General features: G+C 46.4%; 1 protein-coding gene across 5 annotated transcripts in view; it reads left to right on the top strand.

The window, feature by feature from the left end:
- The window catches only part of LOC137531647 (phospholipid-transporting ATPase ID-like), a 240,948-nt gene that overhangs the window by 144,992 nt on the left and 76,543 nt on the right, over nucleotides 1-19,413 (top strand). For all 5 annotated transcript variants that reach the window (XM_068251600.1, XM_068251614.1, XM_068251623.1 and 2 more), the window contains 2 exons: nucleotides 17,670-17,783; nucleotides 19,108-19,206. In XM_068251600.1, the coding sequence (XP_068107701.1) occupies nucleotides 17,670-17,783; nucleotides 19,108-19,206 (213 nt within the window). The remainder of the gene's footprint in view (nucleotides 1-17,669; nucleotides 17,784-19,107; nucleotides 19,207-19,413) is intronic.

The following is a 19,413-nucleotide window of genomic DNA, read 5'->3' on the forward strand; positions in this document are numbered from 1 at the left end:
CTTATTCAGTATGTTTCATGGGGTGGCGGGAGGAACCCAGAGCATCCAGAGGAAACCACTGCAAAATATGGGGGGACCTCACAAATTCTCAGAAGGCTGAGGCAAAAAAACAGCAAAGCATTGCCTCAGCTTTCAGGTCAGGGAGCAGATTGTACTGAATTGCCAAAGTATCCTATGCATCCCATTACTAGTTCACAAAGTGGAACTCCGCCACAACAACTTTAATTCTGGCTGAGATGGCAGTGGGCTGCCTCTATCTCCTCTTCTGCATTGCCTTCTGGGAGGGGTGTGGCCAAGTTTCCACTCACCCTTTCTGAGTACGTATGAACTCACTGTTAAATATTATTCCCTCTCCGATTCGCAGCAACTCAGAGGGAGAAGTAATTTGTGATCCATCGATTGCCGGTACCTGAATTAAACTTTAAATCCCAATACAGAATATGCCTGGTCTCCCAGAATACTCTCGGGATGAGAATTCCGCATATCTAATCAGCCTAGGCTAAACACTGGGAGGGCAGGGCTACATAACATACCAAAATTACCTAAAAAGAGAGTATCCTGAATAATTTACTACATTCTACTGTATGTCACTACAGCGCCTCTTTAACCTTTTGGGGACCTCTGTAGGAAAATCCTACACTGCACTTGTGGCTGTCTAAGCCTGATCCGGTGTAGGATTTATGCCACCTGCCATTTTCGCTCCCGCCGCGTTCGTGCGCAGCCGAGAGGGGAGATTAAGCTGTCATATGACACCTGACATCTCCCCTCAGTGATCAGGAGCCATCGCGATTGGCTCCTGATCACGTGATCACTACTATCGCCGGCGGATCGTAGTGATCACTAACACTAACACAGCACGGCAGTCTGAGGGGAAGAAGAGGATCCACTCACCTTCCTGACGTTCCCCCGGCGATCGGCGCTCCACTCTGGCCGGCATCCCCGCTCTCTCTGACGTAAGTGTCCGGTCCCGGTTTGATGACGTCATCAAGCCGCGACCCGGAATTTAATGGCAGTGCGTGTGAGGATGCGGAGGGGGCTAGAGCTGCTCATTGCTGTAGCTTGGGAGGTTATTAAAGGCTGCTGGAAATACGGGGGACACCTGGCCACGCTGGGGACACCACTATGCCCAGCTAGCCCTACCAGGGATCCACTTGCCTGACCCCCCCCCCCCCCCCCCCCAATGCGCCCCCTCACCCCATCCCCCGCATGTAAAATGGCCTGGTCCTTAAAGGGAACCTGAGCTGAGTAAAATGATTTAAAGTGAACACATGATGTAGCGGCAAATGAATACTACATACTTACCTCACTGTCAGTTTTTCACAGAAGCACACCATCTTACAGTGATCCCTTCAAGTTCTGACAATATTTTGTCAGAACTGAAATATACCAGTTGCTGTCAGTTATATATCAACTGCTGTCAGTTACAACTGAATGTGCAGGGTAATGTCCATGTTTCCTATGGCTCAAGTGGGCGATATTACAGTTTAACAGTGTGCTAACCAGGAAGCTGTTATGGGTAATGGCCATTTTCAAAATGGAGGACAGAGAATTCCATCGATCACAGTGGACAAATGGGACGCAGGAGAGGAGAAAGAGGTTGAGGAGTAGACTACACGGGAGGTAAGCATGACGTGTCTATGTTTATTTTGACTTATAGGGATACTGTAGGGGGGGTCGGGGGAAAATGAGCTGAACTTACCCGGGTCTTCTAATGGTCCCCCGCAGACATCCTGTGCCTGCGCAGCCGCTCACCGATGCTCCGGCCCCACCTCCGGTTCACTTCTGGAATTTCTGACTTTAAAGTCAGAAAACCACTGCGCCTGCGTTGCCGTGTCCTCGATCCCGCTGATGTCATCAAGAGCGCACAGTGCAGGCCCAGTATGGACTGTGTCTGCGCAGTACACTCCTGGTGACATCAGCGGGAGCGAGGACACGGCAACGCAGGCGCAGTGGTTTTCAGACTTTAAAGTCAGAAATTCCAGAAGTGAACCGGAGGCGGGGCCGGAGCATTGGGGAGTGGCTGCACGGGCACAGGATGTCTGCGGGGGACCATTAGAAGCCCCGGGTAAGTTTAGCTCATTTTCCCCCGACCCCCCTACAGTATCAATATCAGTTCAGGTTCTCTTTAAGGGAGGTTAGGCAGCCGGTCCCCAAAGGGTTAATATAATGCAACCTGTAGTTTTCCATGGAAATATATGAAATCAGTGACATATGCGGGTAATTTGTGGCGAGCCAGTATTTGCCAGTTGTATAAAATGCAGTCTACAGATTTTCTGTAGCCAGATAAGTCGTGTTTTCTTTTCTGATTATGAATCAGTCTTCTGGGCGGTATTTGGATGTTGGTGAAATATTGAGACAAGCGAGTTATATTCAGCTTGCAGACACTCCCTGGCTCATACACAGTCCCAAAACGCTGACTTTTATTTTTCTTTTAGTATAAAAAGGGAAACTCAAATCTAAGGATATGGGAATGTGAGACCATAATACTTCCAGAACATGCACTGGTGATTGTATCTGGCTGTGTGTGCCAGAGAGGGGGGCTGACAGAAAGGGATTTCCCTACTGGCCTTTAACCACTTGAGGACCACAGGTTTATACCCCCCTAGCGACGAGGCCATTTTTATACAATTCAGCACTTTGCAACTTTAACGATTTATTGCTCGGTCATACAACTTAGCACCCAAATTAATTTACCTTCTTTTCTTCCCACTAATAGAGCTTTCTTTTGGTGGTATTTGATTGCAGCTGCAATTTTTATTTTATTTGTTTATTAATTAAAAATGATCATTTAAAAAAATAAAAAAACTATTTCTTTTATTCCTCCCTCTCCACGTAAATCAGCCGTGGACTACATTACATGCACTACACTATACATACATAGGCATATGCCTATGATAGGGATTCGATTGTGAGCCACTCGGAGGAACAGTCAAATTACAATTTTCTATGGAGCTGTGCATGATCGCAGAGCTATATACATAAATATCTACTTTTTTATGATAAAAACAGCCTGTCAGCTCCGGTCGCTGGCTGGCAGGCTGATCGCAGCGGCCTCCTGTGAACGCTCGTTCCCTGCAAATCTCGCCACTCACGAGATGACGCCATATGGCATGACGGAAGAACAAGAAAGCCACTTTACGGCCGTCATCCCGCGTTAGGGGGGGGCAGAGTGGTTAAGGTGGACCTGAACTCTGGCACAGGACAGAAGAAAAACATAGAGAATTTTACCCTGTATGTATTTAGAGAGTTTAGCCTGTCTGATTCCCCCTCATCTGTGTCTAATCACAAATTTAATTTGATCTCTCAGCTGTGCCAGCTGGCTGCCTCGGTAGATAGCTGATTGGCAAACACAGGGTGTTAGCAATATGTCTGCTTCCATAAAAGCAGAAAGTAGATACACTGCAATACAGGTCCTTCTCAAAAAAATAGCATATTGTGATAAAGTTCATTATTTTCTGTAATATACTGATAAACATTAGACTTTCATATATTTTAGATTCATTACACACAACTGAAGTAGTTCAAGCATTTTATTGTTTTAATATTGATGATTTTGGCATACAGCTCATGAAAACCCAAAATTCCTATCTCAAAAAATTAGCATATTTCATCCGACCAATAAAAGAAAAGTGTTTTTAAAACAAAAAAAGTCAACCTTTAAAAAATTATGTTCAGTTATGCACTCAATACTTGGTCGGGAATCCTTTGCAGAAATGATTGCTTCAATGCGGCGTGGCATGGAGGCAATCAGCCTGTGGCACTGCTCAGGTGTTATGGAGGCCCAGGATACTTCGATAGCGGCCTTAAGCTCATCCAGAGTGTTGGGTCTTGCGTCTCTCAACTTTCTCTTCACAATATCCCACAGATTCTCTATGGGGTTCAGGTCAGGAGAGTTGGCAGGCCAATTGAGCACAGTAATACCATGGTCAGTAAACCATTTACCAGTGGTTTTGGCACTGTGAGCAGGGGCCTGGTCATGCTGAAAAATGAAATCTTCATCTCCATAAAGCTTTTCAGCAGATGGAAGCATGAAGTGCTCTAAAATCTCCTGATAGCTAGCTGCATTGACCCTGCCCTTGATAAAACACAGTGGACCAACACCAGCAGCTGACATGGCACCCCAGACCATCACTGACTGTGGGTACTTGACACTGGAATTAAGGCATTTTGGCATTTCCCTCTCCCCAGACTCTGGCACCTTGATTTCCGAATGACATGCAAAAGTTGCTTTCATCCGAAAAAAGTACAGTCCAGTGCTGCTTCTCTGTAGTCCAGGTCAGGCGCTTCTGCCGCTGTTTCTGGTTCAAAAGTGGCTTGACCTGGGGAATGCGGCACCTGTAGCCCATTTCCTGCACACGCCTGTACATTGTGGCTCTTAATGTTTCTACTCCAGACTCAGTCCACTGCTTCCGCAGGTCACCCAAGGTCTGGAATCGGTCCTTCTCCACAGTCTACCTCAGGGGTCCGGTCACCTCTTCTCGTTGTGCAGCGTTTTCTGCCACACTTTTCCTTCCCACAGACTTCCCACTGAGGTGCCTTGATAACAGCACTCTGGGAACAGCCTATTCGTTCAGAAATATCTTTCTGTGTCTTACCCTCTTGCTTGAGGGTGTCAATGATGGCCTTCTGGACAGCAGTTAGGTCGGCAGTCTTACCCATGATTGCGGTTTTGAGTAATGAACCAGGCTGGGAGTTATTAAAAGCATCAGGAATCTTTTGCAGGTGTTTAGAGTTAATTAGTTGATTCAGATGATTAGGTTAATAGCTCGTTTAGAGAACCTTTTCATGATATGCTAATTTTTTTAGATAGGAATTTTGGGTTTTCATGAGCTGTATGCCAAAATCATCAATATTAAAACAATAAAAGGCTTGAACTACTTCAGTTGTGTGTAATAAATCTAAAATATATGAAAGTCTAATGTTTATCAGTACATTTGTAATGATCTGCTCTGCTGTCTGCACAGGCAGACAGCTGTGACCATTCTTTAGGTCTGAGTGCTGCAGGCCTCTGGAAAAGAGACCTGTCTTCACTATGCAAGTTTCAGAGTTGCTCTGCTGGTGAGGAATTTGCATCTACTTGTCATGCAAATTGCCTAGCTGCTTCCTCTGATGGCTTGCAGTATAAAAACCATTTCTTCCCAGAATTCCCTGCTGGTCATGATGGTTTGTTCCTGCTAACTTGCCTGGAGTCTCAGCCCTCTGCTCATTGTTGGTTATTATTGCTAGCTTAGAGTACATACCCTTTGGGCGTGCTCCTTGCATTCCTGTTTAGTGCAGTCAGGATTGTGTATATTTGCACTGCCTATTCTGTCGTGTCTTGTTCTTGCGATTGCGCTGTCGCTAGGGGTTGGCAGTAGCGAATCGTTTTGTCTGTTGGGATCGCACTTGCTCTTGCGGCGGAGCAGTGGATCCTATCTGACTTGCTCCTTCTGTCTGTGTGGTACGAACGCTTGCTGTAGGCTCGGTGAGGTAACCGTCTAGCATGAAAAATACAACACACGAGCCACCTGAATAACATTTGCCTGGGATGCATATAGAACTAATACATCAACAAAGAAAAGCCATCCGTATGGCAAAAGGAATAAATAAATAAAGTTAAAAATATCAGATAGCGCTAGTAAATGGTAAGTATCAAATGACAAAATTTAATAAAAATCATAAAAATTATACAACTTAGTCGTTCATTAAAAACTAGATCATTGCTGATTGGTCTTAGATCTGAATTGTATAGACAATCATTGTAATTAGCTCTTAAGGATATTAATCCGTTTAAAATGGTATTTCTGAAGCAGATGATTAATTAAGAGAGAATCCTCTTCAATGGAAGACGCTCAATAGCATAGTGTGCACTTGCAACGTATGAGTTTGATGATTTGATAATATGCATCAGATAGATCATCCTTGCTAAATAAATAATTGACATGCGGTGATGTTTCCACTGGTGAGTTCCGTGCCTTGCAATTTTAAATTGATTATATATTTAATTGCTTCACTAAGCTTAGCATGCTGTGATGATGATGACAATATGAATGTTGGTGAGTACTCACGATCCCAGTAGTTGGAATGATGTATACCGCTGGAGCTGCACAAATTCTGTGGGGGAGTCGCTCGATCTCAATGGCCCCGGCCGGCAGCACAATGAGAGAGACTTGACACACTGCAAGATGGATGTTGCAGGGTCGGGCAGTCTGCCCGGCTCCCAGAAGAGAGGCGGAAGAGAGGCGGTAGTGCCGGTAAACGGATTCCGTATCCCCACGCTGCGTGTTGAATCTAAGCCGACCTCCTCTTCCTCGTAGCATGTGACGTCACACGTGATGCCTGGAGCTGACGTTTCGGAAGGAACGCCTTCCTTTCTCAAAGCTGGATCATCTATCTGATGCATATTATCAAATCAATATGCTCCCCAACGTACGTTATGGACGCGCCGTGCGTCCATTCGTACGACGTGACGCGAATTAGATAGGACGCGATTGGCTCAGCGGGTCACGTGATGACGCGCTGTGCCTACGCGTCAGCATGACGTGGCCACGTCACGCAAACAAGCTAGGGCGTTTTCGGCGATAGTGCTTGTATTTAATGGGGAATATGTTAGTACCCCGGTATCCTCTGAAGAAGCAGCAGTTCGGCTGCGATACATGTGAGGGACAGCGCAGTTGACGGTTGGCATCTGGGGCATCTCTTGGTAAGACATTTGTTTATACTTCATTATTTTTATAGAGGTCTCCGTGTCCATCCCTCTTGCTCACATGTTGCTGATTTCATTTTTACATATACATAATTTTTGACAACATTTCAGCTGGTCCCTACGGACATTTGTCTTGTGTGAGACTTGTTTTTTTGTGGCACACATGATTATAGTCATATTTGTCTTACCAATTGACCCCAGGTACATTACTATTATTGTTATTGGTTACTGTGAGATTGCTGTTAACCTTTATAGACTATTCACAACGTCTTCATGCGCTGTACTTTGGTTTTTAATTGTTTTTATGGTTGTTCTTCATTATTAAAAGCATTTACATTTATCTTGAGTTTTGGATTTATTTATTTATTCCTTTTGCCATACGGATGGCTTTTCTTTGTTGATGTAACCGTCTAGCAAGCGTTCGCGTTCTGTATTTCGTGTTTGTGTTGCATTGGTTAGTTAGGGTGGCACACTTATCACTAGGCGCCTAACGCGCGGTGATCGTGTCTTAAATGCGTTCGCTGTTGCGAATGAGTGCGGTGTTCGCGTTTAGCTAGCGTTTGTTATTGTCCTTGATGTTCTGATCGTTGTTATTTGCTATGTCTTTCTTGCTACACTTGTGCTCTGTCTAATCCGGTCTTGTGTCACTTTTGGCAATCGCCACTCTTGCGATTGCGTTCCCACTTCGGTTCCGTTGTTGTGTGTTCACCGTCGCTGGGTGGCGACTGGATTGGTGGACACACATACATTCTGTATCTGTGCTCTCTCTCTTTAAGGGCTATCTTGCCCTGCATTGCTTCAACTCGTACAATTCCCATCTTGCATCTGTGGCCGTGCAGAGGCTGTGTTCCTCTGCACTCCACAGCTCCATCTGCCGGTGGGAATTGCCCTCTACAGGTGCATAGCACCATAGCTGGGTTCTCTCAATATACACGCTTGTGGAGGATTTCCGCAGTGTCAGCGCGCATCTTGTGCGCTGACCACGGAAATAATTCCCCAATCGTTACAACATTACAGAAAATAATGAACTTTATCACAATATGCTAATTTTTTTAGAAGCACCTGTATATTGCAAAGTTTGTATCTCCTGCAACAACGATTTTTTTTCTTTAAAGGTTATTATGCTGTTGCTTATCTTTTAGAGCAGAGAGGAAGTTGCTGAGTTCAGGTTTGCTTTAAAGAGAGTTGGGTACCACGTGGCCACACTAGTAAAAATATTGGCAATTTATACCAATTTTAACTTTAGACTAATCCAGCTCCATTTATACACTAAACCTCCACCCCTTATGCCTAACACTACCCCTTCCCCTGCCATCCCCCTCCCCCAGTCTACTAATAGCCAATCAGCTAGTCTGCCTATAGCCAATGTTTGCCAGTGTACTAGCCATTCGACTGGTTACAGCCAACTCACTTCTTCGGTGCCTGGTTACCAAAAGTTTCCATTGGTGTCTATGAGACGACTGTTGAAGGCGATGCCCAAATGAATGGACCCGTCGGCGGGGTACCTCTCAACCTCACTTAACTGCACATCATTGTTCCCATGTCACATCTGGAGTCTCAGTGCCTGTGGCGGCATGTGCACGCACCTTATGCCAGCTTGGTCTCTAAAGCGCAATCTACACATTACAACTCCCTGTGCGATGGATCAAATCAATTAAATCCGACAGGTCTGATCGCGACTCGATCGATAGTGTTATTGATTTTGCATTGACAACTAACCAAAATCGATCACACTATCAAACGAGTCCCGATCAGACCTATTGAATTTAATCGATTCGATCTGATTGAATCGATCGCATGGGGAATTGTAACGTGTAGATTGGGCTTAAAGAGAACCAGAGACAAAGCACCCTCATGTATTTTACCATATATATCAGTAGGAACATGACAGTAAACACCTACTGTGCTCTTTGTTTTATTCTGCTCTGCTAAATCTGCCTTTTATCAGCTCTAATAAGAATCCCCGACTGAGCATTCAGTCTAGCTTTGCTCTGAATGATTATAGCTGTGTCAGTCTTCTGTGATGTCTTTTCAAGCACAAGTTTGCTCCCTTGAGGCTCTGCTTTCCTGCTATGTATTCTCTTAGCATGAAATCAGGGCCAAGATGGGGCGGGCTTCCAGGGCAAAGCTAGACTGAATGCTCAGTCAGGGATTCTTATTAGAGCTAATAACAGGTAGATTTAGCAGAGAAGATTGAAACAAAGAGCAGAGTAGGTATTTACTGTCATGTTCTCATTGATATATATGGCAAAATACATGAAAGTCCAGCCCTCAAGGTGAGAATTTGTGAACAAATCTAACCCGTCCAGTTCTTGTGTCACATGACACCTTATCTCACACGGCTTAAGGTCATGTGTATTATAAGGTTTTTCCTACTGTATGTACTCACTGTACTTTACGAATCTCTGAGTGAAACGCTTCATTGTTCTGAGGGACTCTGATTGCTGAACATCATTAAACCCCCTGGGGAGGGAGAGACCTTCTGCTTCTTTCTTTTTATTAAATCAAAGCTTATCATAAGTTAATGGCATCGCGTTCTAAGGCGTTCCATTCAGTAGTGACATTATGCAGACTAAATGGTTTTGACGTTGAAATAGTTAGCGTAGCTGCAGGCGTTTGCTTTGTGCCTTACAGAAATCTAAAGTGTTTTATGTATTTATATGTTTCATATATTTACATGCAGGGGAGGACTGGGGCCGTTTGGCCTGGAGGGAAAACACAAACTAGAGGCCCGTTTTCACGGCAGCCCCAGCCCAAATGATGTCACACATGCGCCCCACGTGCTATATGCTGACGGTAATGTAGGGCGCCAATACAGAAATGCATCAAGGACACTTGAGGGACAGCGTGACAGGCATCGGGGGGCACATAATATATTTTGAGGGACAATGGCCCGGGTTTCCGTCACATTCATAGTTCGTGATTGCTGCACTTGATCGACCACATCGACCTGAGATTTCCCAGCATCTCAGATCAATACATTCAACTATTTTCCACCCAAAATCAGTCAAATCGTTGATTGGGCATGCTTGTGGCAGCACAGGTTTTCATCTGATTCAATAATAATTGTCGAAAAGATTGGTGGATCGGCCAGCCCTAAATCATTAAATGAGAGGCAGCCTGGGGGGAAATCTCCCCCCTTCCCCCCTGGCCAGTCCATGTGTATTCACTGAGGGTTGAGAGTGTTTCTTTGTAATTTTTTGTCTAGAAAATCTAATATTTACCACATGGCATTGGACCACAAACTTTTCCGGGTGACAGCTCCCTGGGTGACTTTGACATTTTTTCAAGGCACAACTAGATCAAAACAAATCTGAAATGCTGTCATGACCTAACAGCAGTTAGTATGTGTCCTGGTATAAGTACAGTGGCCATACCTATAAAAACTTCACAGAAATTGTATCTGTTAGGATGTAAACATTACTCCGTACAATGCTTCAGACTTGTCCAACAGACAGATCTCTCTCTGATCAATATGGAGCTATTACTGCCACTCACTGCAGACAGAGTTTTAATAGATTTCACCTTGAAATCCATAGAACAGAACAGATTGCTTGACAGTGATCATTCCTGAAACAGCCTTTAGGCCAGGGGTCTCAAACTCAATTTACCTGGGGGCCGCAGGAGGCAAAGTCAGGATGAGGCTGGGCCGCATAAGGGATTTCACAATCGCGGCACATCGCCACCTCTGCCGCCCCTCTCACTCTTCCTTCACAGAGAGGTGCGGGGAGAGGCGGCGATTGACGTCAGGAGGGGCAGAGCTGAAGCTGAAAGCTCTGCCCCTTCCAGGAAATGCCGGCGGATTGCCCCCCAGGCGATTTGGGGGCTCTGCAGCCCTCGTTATGCGGCGGATTACTTGGGAGCACTGAAGCGAACTATAAGGAAGCTTTTGCCGGCGAGGGCCACAAAATATTGTATCGAGGGCCGCAAATGGCCCGCGGGCCGCGAGTTTGCGACCCCTGCTTTAGGCGGAATTCCCAGGGACTTTTAAAGCCCCATACTCAAGCTGATCTGATCCAGCATGGCCGATAATTGGGGGTCAGACCAGTGTGTGCACAATGATCCCTAAAAATCCAGCATGTTGTATCTTTAGCCATTCCTGACGCCCAAGGATTGCGCAATTGCACTGTTCTTGCCTCTCCCACAATAACAGTAGTTTGGGTTCTTTAAAAAATCACCATAAGCTCCAATACGGCAACATTCAGTGTTGAAGCCCTCAGTCCCCGTTGCCACAGCCCCTGCCACTGAACAGCATGTGGGCGTAATGGGGGTGGGTAGGAGGATTGTCATTCAGTGTTATGTGGGGGGAGAGGTTGGTGAATATGCAGACGGTTTTTAAATTGACACTGAAGCGGGAAAAAAAATGAGTACATAATAAATTGTATGTGTAGTACGGATAATTAATAGAACATTAGTAGCAAAGAAAAGAGTCTCATATTTTTATTTTCAGTTATATAGGTATTTTTTATAACATTGCATCATTCTCTAATATTTGCAATTTACACACTACACTCAGCATTCTAAATGATTTCGCAGAGCAGGTGTGAGAGAACGCGGAAAAGCCGCCGCGTCTGTTGGTGAGGAGGCGGCTGTTTCCGTGTCCAATGCGGCGGTTTGCACGTGGACGCGTGCGTCTGGTGGCAGGACAGAACGCGGAAGAGCCGCCGCTTGTGACAGCAGTAGGGCGGCGGATTCCGCGTCCAGCGTGGCGGTTTGTGCGGAGCAGCATGGGTCTAGTGTGGCTGGATCTGTTAGTGCACACAGGCTGAGGAACACGCGCGCGCTGAGAGGCAGAACTCTTATGCTAAACAGAAGAAGGTCAGCTGATCAGCTGACGCCAGGGCAAGATTCTATTGGTTGATCAATTAGGGGTGGTGCTGGAGAGCACTGCTCCATATATCACTTCGTGGAAGCACTCAGACCTTAGTCAGATCCCACAGTGTGTTTGAACCAGGAGGACCTGGGAATTCACACTGAGCCAGAAACTGTGTATTGTTATTTTGCTTATGCTCAGACTAGTTCCAGGGTGCTGAGACCACGGACCTTGCACCCAAGATTAGGGAACTGTATTGTCATCTGTGTTATACTTCAGACTAGTTCCGGGGTGTAGAGACCAAGGACCTCACACCCAGACTAGGCATTATTTTATATCTGTTATGACTTCTTGCTTTCCTGACTACTCCTCTGTCAACTGATTCGGTACCTCGCATATCAGATACTCTGTTGCCAAACCCCTGCTTGCCTTGGATACCGAATCAGCCTTCTGTCTATGTACTTTATCTGACCGTGTGTTGCCGACCTGGCTTGCCCGACCTCGAGAGCTATTTCTCCACTTAAGAGATAGTCTCTAGATCAGATTGTGACATCCACCTTCAGGTGTCACTCACCTTCTGATCTTCCCGACCTTCAGCCTGACTCCACCCCTTGGGGAGCTTCAGGCTGCTGGAAGGCTCTGTGTTCTTCAGAGCAGTATTTCCTTACTGCTTATGATCACCTGCGTGCAGGTGCACTACTCAAAGTATTACTGGTACACCAAACACTCACATACCTATAGGTGTCCAGAGGTTAGCAATATATCTGTATTATCGGTGATTCTGCAGATCATCAATAATCAGGTATATATCTGCATTTTTGGTGATACTGCAGATCACCAATAATCAGATTCTCTCTGTTTGCTGACACCAATCGTTACAGCAGGCTAATAAACTTTTGACCGTTACTCTACAAAATACAGTGACTGACAGGGAGACACCCGGACAGTTCTATCCTGATATCTCCCAGAGGGGGGGTCAATCTTACCTCTCTGACGTCTTCTTCGGTCCGTCCCTCAGCGTCTCCCACGATGCGGTCCAAGCGGCGGTCACGTGATTACAAACAATTCCTCCTTCCGGGTTGAAGGAGGAAGTGTTTGTAATCACGTGACGAGCGTGGAGCGCATCGTGGGAGGCGCCGAGGGACGGACGAAGAAGACGTCAGACAGGTAGGATTGACCCCCCCGCCCAGCCTGCACAGGTTTACTGGGAGATACCCGGATAGCAACTATCCGGGTATCTCCCTAATCCGAATTTGAGCAGCCCTACAGTGGCTTGCAAAAGTATTCGACCCCCTTGAAGTTTTCCACATTTTGTCACATTACTGCCACAAACATGAATCAATTTTATTGGAATTTCACATAAAAGACCAATACAAAGTGCTGTACACGTGAGAAGTGGAACGAAAAACATACATCATTCCAAACATTTTTTACAAATAACTGCAAAGTGGGGTGTGCGTAATTATTCGGCCCCCTGAGTCAATACTTTGTAGAACCACCTTTTGCTGCAATTCCAGCTGCCAGTCTTTTAGGGTATGTCTCTACCAGCTTTGCACATCTAGAGACTGAAGTCCTTGCCCATTCTTCCTTGCAAAACAGCTCCAGCTCAGTCAGATTAGATGGACAGCGTTTGTGAACAGCAGTTTTCAGATCTTGCCACAGATTCTCGATTAGATTTAGATCTGGACTTTGACTGGGCCATTCTAACACATGGATATGTTTTGTAGTAAACCATTCCATTGTTTCCCTGGCTTTATTTTTAGGGTCGTTGTCCTGCTGGAAGGTGAACCTCCGCCCCAGCCTCAAGTCTTTTGCAGACTCCAAAGGGTTTTCTTCCAAGATTGCCCTGTATTTGGCTCCATCCATCTTCCCATCACCTCTGACCAGCTTCCCTGTCCCTGCTGAAGAGAAGCACCCCCGGAGCATGATTTTGCCACCACCATATTTGACAGTGGGGATAGTGTGTTCAGAGTGATTTGCAGTGTTAGTTTTCCTGCACACATAGCGTTTTGCATTTTAGCCCAAAAGTTCAATTTTGGTCTCATCTGACCAGAGCACCTTCTTCCACATGTTTACTGTGTCCCCCTGCTGACAGTCCCCATCCCTGCAATACACCCTGCTGTATGTACTCTACACAGTACTGCTGCCATGTGACTGTCCTCCCTGCTGCTGACAGTCCCCATCCCTGCAATACAGGCTGCTGTATGCACTCTACACAGTACTGCTGCCATGTGACTGCCTCCCTGCTGCTGACAGTCCCCCATCCCTGCAATACACCCTGCTGTATGCACTCTACACAGTACTGTTGCTCCCATGTGACTGTCCTCCCTGCTGCTGACAGTCCCCATCCCTGCAATACACCCTGCTGTATGCACTCTACACAGTACTGCTGCCATGTGACTGTCCACCCTGCTGCTGACAGTCCCCATCCCTGCAATACACCCTGCTGTATGCACTCTACACAGTACTGCTGCCATGTGACTGTCCTACTTGCTGCTGACAGTCCCCATCCCTGCAATACACCCTGCTGCATGCACTCTACATAGTACTGCTGCCATGTGACTGTCCTCCCTGCACTGACAGTCCCCATCCCTGCAATACACCCTGCCGCATGCACTCTACATAGTACTGCTGCCATGTGACTGTCCTCCCTGCACTGACAGTCCCCATCCCTGCAATACACCCTGCTGTATGCACTCTACACAGTACTGCTGCCATGTGACTGTCCTCCCTGCACTGACAGTCCCCATCCCTGCAATACACCCTGCTGTATGCACTCTACACAGTACTGCTGCCATGTAACTGTCCTCCCTGCACTGACAGTCCCCATCCCTGCAATACACCCTGCTGTATGCACTCTACACAGTACTGCTGCCATGTGACTGTCCTCCCTGCTGCTGACAGTACCCACCCCTGCAATACAACCTGCTGTATGCACTCTACACAGTACTGCTGCCATGTGACTGTCCTTCCTGCACTGACAGTCCCTATCCCTGCAATACACCCTGCTGTATGCACTCTACATAGTACTGCTGCCATGTGACTGCCCCCCTGTTGCTGACAGCCCCCCGTCCCTGCAATACACCCTGCTGTATGCACTCTACACAGTATTGCTGCTATGTGACTGTTCTCCCTGCTGCTGCTGACAGTCCCCCATCCCTGCAATACACCCTGCTGTATGCACTCTACACAGTACTGCTGCAATGTGACTGCCCTTCCTGCTGCTGACAGTCCCCTGTCCCTGCAATACACCCTGCTGTATGCACTCTACACAGTACTGCTGCCATGTGACTGCCTCCCTGCTGCTGACAGTCCCCCATCCCTGCAATACACCCTGCTGTATGCACTCTACACAGTACTGCTGCTCCCATGTGACTGTCCTCCCTGCTGCTGACAGTCCCCATCCCTGCAATACACCCTGCTGTATACACTATACACAGTACTGCTGACATGTGACTGCCCTCCCTGCTGCTGACAGTCCCCATCCCTGCAATACATCCTGCTGTATGCACTCTACACAGTACTACTGCCATGTGACTGCCCTTCCTGCTGCTGACAGTCCCCATCCCTGCAATACACCCTGCTGTAATCACTCTACACAGTACTGCTGACAGTCCCCATCCCTGCAATACACCCTGCTGTATGCACTCTACACACAGTACTGCTGCCATGTGACTGTCCTCCCTGCTGCTGCTGACAGTCCCCATCCCTGCAATACACCCTGCTGTATGCGCTCTACACAGTACTGCTGCAATGTGACTGCCCTTCCTGCACTGACAGTCCCTATCCCTGCAATACACCCTGCTGTATGCACTCTACACAGTACTGCTGCAATGTGACTGCCCCCCTGTTGCTGACAGCCCCCCGTCCCTGCAATACACCCTGCTGTATGCACTCTACACAGTATTGCTGCTATGTGACTGTTCTCCCTGCTGCTGCTGACAGTCCCCCATCCCTGCAATACATCCTGCTGTATGCACTCTATACAGTACTGCTGCTCCCATGTGACTGTCCTCCCTGCTGCTGACAGTCCCCATCCCTGCAATACACCTTGCTGTATGTATTCTACACAGTACTGCTGCCATGTGACTGTCCTCCCTGCTGCTGACAGTCCCCATCCCTGCAATACACCCTGCTGTATGCACTCTACATAGTACTGCTGCCATGTGACTGCCCTCCCTGCTGCTGCTGACAGTCCCCATCCCTGCAATACACCTTGCTGTATGTATTCTACACAGTACTGCTGCCATGTGACTGCCTCCCTGCTGCTGCTGACAGTCCCCATCCCTGCAATACACCCTGCTGTATGCACTCTACACAGTACTGCTGTCATGTGACTGTCCTCCCTGCTGCTGACAGTCCCCCATCCCTGCAATACACCCTGCTGTATGCACTCTACATAGTACTGCTGCCATGTGACTGCCCTCCCTGCTGCTGCTGACAGTCCCCATCCCTGCAATACACCCTGCTGTATGCACTCTACACAGTACTGCTGCCATGTGACTGTCCTCCCTGCTGCTGCTTACAGTCCCCCATCCCTGCAATACACCCTGCTGTATGCACTCTACACAGTACTGCTGCCATGTGACTGTCCTCCCTGCTGCTGCTTACAGTCCCCCATCCCTGCAATACACCCTGCTGTATGCACTCTACACAGTACTGCTGCCATGTGACTGTCCTCCCTGCTGTTGACAGTCCCCACCCCTGCACAGTGTCGGACTGGGAAGTGGAAAAGCTGAGGAAATCCACCTGCTGGCCAAGCACCAGAAACCCTGTGTTATCACTCCCATTAGAAACCTGCAGCAAGTCTTCACTGTGAGCACCTGATTACTGCTGCTTGGCCAGCAGGTGGATTTCCTCAGCTTTTTCAACTCCTACTCCAACACTGATCTCCTCTCCTGAATGTAATGGTCATACTCTATTCTGATTTTACTGAAGAAGATTGTCATAGAAAACAATATTACAGATGTAACTGTTTCTAGTTAAATACCACAGTCCTGATTCCTCCTTCCCCTTCTCTCCTAATCCGTTCCCCTACCTGTTCTTTGCATTCTGTGGTTGGAATTGCATAATAGGTCATTGCTAGTGCTCCTTGGAATTGAAGTTGTGACACATTTATTGCTTGCCCTAATCCTTGTTCCTGTTTCCCCTGTGTGTATAGGGCCTGGAATCTATTTAAAGGGGAACTTCAGCCTAAACAAACATACTGTCATTAAGTTACATTAGTTATGTTAATTAGAATAGATGGGTAATATAATTTTTTACCCACCCTGTTTTAAAAGAACAGGCAAATGTTTGTGATTCATGGGAGCTGCCATCTTTGTCATGAGGGCAGCCATCTTTTTGGTTGAAAGGAGGTGACAAGGAGCAGGAGACACAGTTCCAACTATCCTGTGTCCTGATAACCCCTCCCAGCTGCACACGCTAGGCTTCAAATGTCAAATTCAAAATGTAAAAATAAAAAAATTTGCACCAAAACAGCAGAACGAGAGCAACAACATCAGAAATCCCATCATGCTTTGCACAGCATCAGGGGAAAAAAGCCCGGGCAGTTTTCTTCTGTGCAGCTAAAAATGAGGCTTGGATAAGAAAAACAAAGTTCTGATGCTGTGAAACTGTTAAAGAAACACTAGGCCTTTTCAGTGCTGCCGAGTCGATTTTTAGTCCGGAGGTTCACTTTAAGGAAAAGTTCTTCTGACATTTTCTATGTTTATTTTTGTGTTATAAGATTTGTTACATGCTTCCGGGCCGCCATGATTGACATCTACACCCTGTATGGGAGCTGTTATTCCTGCCAGGGCATAGAATTCAATCACCTGCATCGCTCGCTTTTGCCGTTCCCACCGCTGTCCACATCACTGCACCCGCTCACTCTGCTGTCAATTTCATGGGCCCCGGATCCCGTGATTGCTGTGAGCCAATCACATGGCTTAAAAGGGCACTGACGGTTATATTCCAGAGCCGTCCGTCCGCAAGAGGTTAAATAAACAATATTCAAAACAAAACTTTAGCAGTCTGTATTTCTGTTATTACTAGTTCTCTTATTTTCACCTGTCGCTTTAGATTGTTCTTCCAGTTCTGATGGGCCTAGTTTTTATAAGTAAATTAATAAACTAATACATTAATAAAAGAGTAACAATAAGTATTTGTTTTTCTTTTGTTTTTTTGCAGACCAATGCAATCAAGACCTCCAAATACAACGTTATCACATTCCTCCCTCTCAACCTCTTTGAGCAATTCCAGCGGGTGGCCAACGCCTACTTCGTCTTCCTCCTCATCCTACAGGTGACAAAACAAAATGTTCACTTTTGTTATTCAGCTGTTCATTCAGGCTAGGTCAGGGGTGTTAAACTCAAATACAATGTGGGCCGAAATTGAGCTCTGGGACCAAGTGGTGGCCCAACCTAAATTTCTATTGGCCACCTCTCTCCATTATCAAGTTCCCTCGTGTCTAATAGCCCCCCTCCTTTCCCTTTTATGGTTTTTAGGTGTCTAACGGCCCCCTCCCTCCCCTATACAATTACCTGATGTTTAGTTGTCCTTTCTCCCTCCCCTATACAGTTTCCTAGTGGCCTCCTCCTTTCCCTATACAGTTTCCTGGTGTCTAGTGGGCCCCTCCCTCTCCAATACAGTTTCCTGGTGTCTATTGCTTTCCCCATCCCCATATGGCTTCCCTGGTTATCTAGGGCTTACCCTCCAGTATAGCCTCTCTGGTGGTCCTAAGTGGGCTAAACATAATGCAAAGTGGGGAAACTACCAGAGGGCCAAATCTGATGACTCCGAGGGCCAGATTTGGCCCACGGGCCGAAGTTTGACATGTATGGGCTAGGTTCACAGTGGGACGTTGTGTTGTAAAGTTGCAACGCAACATTACAACACAACAAAATAGTGGGAACGCACATTAACGCTGCGTTACCGTCGCATTAAGTAGGTACAGTAAAGCATACAGGCAATGAAAAGTACGCTTTCCTGTACACGTTTGCATTTACAGGTAACGCACTGCAGCAGTGCATTACTATAACGCAACACGTTGCCATGCAATGCAAACATCGCAGTGTGAACGTCACCAAGCAGTGTGGTTAGCTGCGTTTTAAGAGTTTATAATGCAGCGCCGCTACGTCCCACTGTGAACCTAGCCTTATAATGAAAATATGGGTGCATCTAACATTTATTGTATTGTCTGCGGCCACCTTTAGTATTTATTTATTTATTTATTGTATTTATAAAGCGCCAACATATTACGCAGCGCTGAGTATGAACCTGTCCAGCATACGCTCTGACTGAGTACCGAGGAAACAATTCCATTACAATTCCATTTAGAAAGACTATCTCCAGTTAAAATTTTGGAATATATTCTTTTCATCTATCCATCCATTTTGACGGATCGCTCCTAGTTTGCGTTTAGAAAGGTAACATGCAAGTCTATTTCACGCGTTCTGCGATGTGAAAGAGCCCTAAATCATTTTTAAAAATATATATTTAACAAATACATTTAAACCTACCACTGCTGCAAGAGTATGTATCGCCCCCTCCAGGCAGGGAGCACTTATTGTCTGAGATCATTGCGCTGTATGTAATAACCATGCATAATCTGTTTTTTTTTCTGTAGCTCATTCCACAAGTCTCTTCCCTGTCCTGGTTTACAACGGTGGTCCCTTTGGTTCTGGTGCTTGCCGTGTCGGCTGTGAAAGATGCCACTGATGACTTTGTAAGAAACTACTAAGATTCTGACAGCTGTGTGTAGGGAGGCACTGATATATCTGTATATTTTTATTTCAGCAGTCAGGCAGGTTTTCCTATCTGTCCCAACTGATATTCCCCTTTCAGTTTTTACAAACTTTTAGTAAATATAAATTGTTGCTACACAAGGCTTTTAACTGTTTTTGTTAGAATATGCAACAGCATTCATGCTCAA

Source organism: Hyperolius riggenbachi, chromosome 1 (genome assembly GCF_040937935.1).
Source record: "Hyperolius riggenbachi isolate aHypRig1 chromosome 1, aHypRig1.pri, whole genome shotgun sequence".
Lineage (NCBI taxonomy): Eukaryota > Metazoa > Chordata > Amphibia > Anura > Hyperoliidae > Hyperolius > Hyperolius riggenbachi.